Source organism: Pygoscelis adeliae, unplaced genomic scaffold (genome assembly GCF_000699105.1).
Source record: "Pygoscelis adeliae isolate BGI_AS28 unplaced genomic scaffold, ASM69910v1 Scaffold174, whole genome shotgun sequence".
Taxonomy (NCBI): domain Eukaryota; kingdom Metazoa; phylum Chordata; class Aves; order Sphenisciformes; family Spheniscidae; genus Pygoscelis; species Pygoscelis adeliae.
Genome location: NW_008824676.1, coordinates 2879995 through 2884914, shown reverse-complemented (window position 1 = coordinate 2884914; position 4920 = coordinate 2879995). Strand labels below are relative to the sequence as shown.

Genomic DNA, 4920 nt, shown 5'->3' with positions numbered 1-4920 from the left:
GTCGCCGAAAACACGCCTGCAGCCACGAGGCACACCGAGCTGAACGGCAGTAGTTGCCTCAGCACTGGCTGCCAGAAAAGCGCTTTTCTCTCCTCCTAAACCACTTTATAACTAGAGCACAGGGTACGCTGCACCCGCACAGCGCTTTGTAGCTAGACCTACACTTGCTAAGCCCAAACAGCCAAGCCTAAACCCATGCATCTTTATTAGCGCGATGCTGTGCTCAAGATTATTATAAACCTTCATGAGAGGCTGCACTAATGAAACCTCACTGATTTTGGATGAAAGCAAGCTTGCATCTGACAGGGAGCACATATGCAGCTGCAAAAGGCTGCAAGTTATGCCAATAGTCTAACATTACACATCATTGAATATTTAAAGGAAAGTCACCACTGTTACCAGCTGCTAAGGCCACGTATTTCAAAGGCGTTACTCTAAAGAAGAGTCTCCTCCTGCCAAGGATTTCTTCAGCAAAAGTTGCAACGCTTAATCATGGCTGTACGTACCAGCCTTAACCCTGCCACACAACCAGTCCCATGCATTTCACTGTAATCACTTAGAAAATCGTTACTCTGCATCACTGCTAGCAAGGTCATCTTGAGTGCCAGCAAAGAGGGTTCATCATTCAATATTCTCCAGCGTAACCTAATAAAAATGGCTGAATTGCCTTCTTTCCTTTGTTTTTAGGTTGCAGTTTGTTGCCATCCGTTCACACGTAACTGCTGTCTTGAACGGTTTTGGCAGGCCACCCTTCCCGGGAATGACAAACCTAAGTTCACACCTGCCCTCCCCTTCTGCTTTGAATTTAAGAGTTCGATGACCCCCAAAGTCATCAAGAAAAGGAAGGAAAAAAACCAGTGCAGCAAGGGGTGTTTTGGGGTTTTTTTTGCAGTCTTTCAGGAGGAAAACCCGCTATGGACATATCTCAGTCGGATCGCATCTTTCTGGCACACTGCTGTTCTCCAGTGGTTCGCTAGGTCCTATTTTTTTTCCCCACAGACTGTGAAGCACACGCAAAGTTGGCCTCAAACTCATCTGACAAGACATTCCCACCAAGAGTTGCATACATGGACCACGAGCTTGGGAAGTTCACCAACCCTCAAAAACCACCTCTGGTTTTGCAACCTAAAGTTTGTTGGCGCATACTCATATCTCCCTCCCACCCCAAATTCACAGCCCCCGGACTTTCCTCGTGCCACAGCCTCTGGGCTTGCGGTCTCAAGGGGTTTCTATGTGGACACGCTCTAACCCACTGCTTTCCAGGAGCTGAACGTGTGGCCTGGACACTCACCACAGTATGTGTAGATGTGGTTGGACTCGAGGAACCTGACTTTGAGGTTGTGGAGGACCGCGGGCTCGTGCAGGTAGCTCAGGGCCGTCAGGTCATTCTCTCCCACCAGGATATCTGGATTGCGTAGGAAAGGCAGCTCATTTCCTTGGAGGTCAACAGGATATTCGTAGAGCTGAAGACACACACGAGGAACAGGAGAACAGAAAAACCAACAGCTCCTTCAATGTCTTATAACTTATCCAAGCATAACTCCACCCTGATACTATAAAATACTTACACATCCTACTCTAAATTAAATGAAAGCCCCTTTATGCTAAACGCTATAGGGAGCTGGATGACACACTACCAGGTGACAGGTCACCGCCTTGGTAAATGGCTTTGAGCTGGCCAACAGATGGTCCTGGTGGACACTGATGGTCCACAAGCACCAACCTGAGCGTACCCGAGTTGTTTTCAGGCCAGCCTTAGGGCAAATAGCCTTTAGCCAGCTCTGAGCAGGAACAGGTACCATACAGAAAACTACAGCTTCAGCTGATCTAAGGTTCTCCATGCTCTTTGAAAAGCAGCCTTACTTCAAACTAGACCATGTTCTTCCCATCAGAGTGATTTCTCAACTCATTTTTAATTCAAGTTACTTTTATACTCAAAACCTTACACCCCTTCAAGCAGAGAAGGACATGGAGAAGCACAGAGTCCCTGCTGCTTTAATATCTGAAGAGCCAGGTTATGCCGTTGAAGCATACGGCCGCCCATATGCTAACTATTTTTGACTCATCCCCAAATGAACAGCAGAGCCACCAACTACAGAAAAAGTGTAATTTTTTTCCTTTACAGTGGAGGAAGAAAAATTGCCTGCGATGTTGCTTCCCACAGGGTGTCTCAGGAAGGGGTCCCGATACTCAGCTCCCAGCAGAAGGGAGGAATCCCAGTTCACGAGCAAAAGGGCACCACTACCATTGCATCGGCACTGGATCGCTGCCCGTGCAAACAGCACGAGAAAAGCTGACCCAAGCACACAAGGACGGGCTCGCACAGCGCATCCGACAACCTCAGGCTTGTTTTATACTCCAATTCCAGGTTGCCAATGCCAATTTTCAACAGCTTGCACTCAGTCTCACATCTTAATGGCAAACACACCAGGGATCCCTTGCGATATTTAAAAATCAGCTCTTCATTCAGAAGGAGTACCCTTGCATACAGAGTACAGCCAGAAACCACAAAATCCATGAAAATTCACTTAAAGCACAAGGACAAAAGAGAAGCACTAAACAGTTGGGTAATGCACGTTAGCTGTCAGGAACAAAAGGCTTTCCACAGCTTCAAAACCCCTGGAGATATGTATGCTCAGTATCTCCATCTGATGCAGATGCATGCTGTTCCCCTTCGCTAAAGCCTTTCAGCCCAACGTGACTTGGGTCCAGGCAGGGTTTCATACAGAAGAGCATCAAACAGGGGTCTGTGGGAGCACCCACAGCAAGCAGCGCTCTCTTGCACAACCCCAAAATGAGATGTTCCTGTGTTTCACCATGACAGTGACATGCTTATTAAGCTACCATCTACAACACCTAGTAATCCTTTAATCTCCTTGTACTTTAACGTTGCTGACCCTAAACTCAGCTGTACAAAAAGGCTAGACCTTGCAGGACTTCTTAACCCCTTTGGTTTCCAGGAAAATACCCAGATTAAAGAGCAAGAAATTCTATTTCTTCCCCTCCGCTCCCAAGTACTGAAACTACTGAAGATCTCAACCAGAAAAATAAGAATGGATTTTGCAGCGCTCAGCAATACCTGCAACAAGGGGCATTCCCACCTGGCATCGGATGCCTGGCATCAGACACCACCAGGAGGCAGGGACAAGCAGATGCATGGAATGGCAGGAACGCACCCAACGTGAGCATCATGCTTACATCATGAGCATGAAGCATCAGGTCATTAGGGAAAAGATATGCTCAAAGGATGACTGATAGGACTTGAAATAGAGAACGATAGACACAGGATGGTGAATCCAGGAGGTCCAACCACAGGGCTACCGGGCAGGGAGCCCACCAAGAAGCAAGAGGCAGTGACCCCTGGTCCTACAAGAACACGGCTGGTGCTTCCAAGGGACAGTGAGGTGGCATCCGGGCACCTCCTCATCCAGATGTATCACCACAGAGGGAAAATGCATCTCCAAGAGTAGCATCATCTGTCCTTCACCCCCCTCAGAAAGCTGCCCTACGCTGGAAGAGCAAATTGGGGAGGACAACAAGCGCAGCCGGGGCCGACCCTGGCAGAGCCAACAGCACCATGCACTGGGTGCGGATTTCAACATGAATCCCTTTCTCTGCAAACCTGGCACATTCACATACTGCAAACGGCCCGCACTTGCGCTGCTCTGGAAGAAGAATTGTTTTGATGAACAGCCTAATCAAGCATGTCTCATTCCTGTTCTCCATCTTCCCATTAAGTAATAGGGTGAAAATATTCCCCGCAGTATGGAAATGGTCGGCTGGCAGGGGACGTGAATTACTCACCCTTCTCAGAGCATTTTCAATTTGGAGAAAGTGGCCTCTATTAACTCTTTTAGCAACAGAGCAGATCACCCTCTAGACAATTAAGGAAACCCCATCTGCTCAGTGAAGAAAGCTTATTTAAGTGGAATTCTTCATGAAAAAAATGTATTTATCCTTCCTGCTACACCAGGCACCACGTGTGGGAAATGCACCTCGTGGCGGGCACATAGCATGGCTGCTCCCTTCCCATAAACAACCCAAATTTTGCAGCTGATGCAAACGCCACTGTTAACTGCATCTGCAATCCCCCGCTGCTACGCGACATCCCACCTCATGAGCTTTCTGCGCGGGACAGAAAGCAGTTGCTCTTCCCCAGCCTCTGTCCTGCTTTGGGAATGATTTCTCGTCGGCTGCGCACGTGCTGTGAGCCTGGGCTGTTGGCGCATTTAAACGCGGCACTTGCTAAAAACACCTACATTTAAAGGCTTTTCTCATTTTTGTCTTTTAGAGCTTTTTTATTTAAAAAAAAAAAAAGAAAGGAGAAAAAAGGGTTTTACGTAAGACTATACTTAAAGAGAAAAACTAAGGCATGGAGAAAGCTCTTGCACAGCAGTCACTTCTGCGCTCTGTGTAATTTTTCCATCGGTACCCAAGTTTGAGTAGATGCCACCAGCCGCGCTCTTTCCAATTTGTTCAGCAGCAAAAACCATAAACTGATACTTCTAACATACTGCTGCTATAAAAAAAACCCTCATTCTCATATCACAGACTATTACAACTTTGCCAGAGGATGAAAAGAGATGAGAGGGGTCAAGGGCTTTTCTCGCAACCTACTTTAACACGAGTGTCTGGGGAGGGAGCGGGCAGGGAAAAGCTGGAAGCGCTAAGGCAATAAAACACATTTAAAAATACTTTCTAAAAAATATGAGATGGCCCAGGCTTCTTCACACATTAATTCGAAGCTTTAAATTACTGAAAAGAATAACAAAATTCAAAAGCTTACAGTTTCATCTTCAAGTTTCAGATGAAGGCTTTTATCTCCCTCTTTGTAATCCTTGATAATTTCTGCCGATCTCCAAACTTCATCAGGGTCAGGAATCCAAACCCTAGTGTACTGGAGAGGGAGGCGGGGGGGGG

General features: G+C 47.1%; 1 protein-coding gene across 1 annotated transcript in view; it reads right to left on the bottom strand.

Annotated features, from left to right (window-relative positions):
• Positions 1-4920, bottom strand: part of MYO5B (myosin VB) — a 121742-nt gene that overhangs the window by 116161 nt on the left and 661 nt on the right. The window contains exons 2-3 of the mRNA XM_009323124.1: positions 4787-4897; positions 1292-1463 (exon numbers count right to left, since the gene is read on the bottom strand). Coding sequence (XP_009321399.1) covers positions 1292-1463; positions 4787-4897 — 283 coding nt within the window. The remainder of the gene's footprint in view (positions 1-1291; positions 1464-4786; positions 4898-4920) is intronic.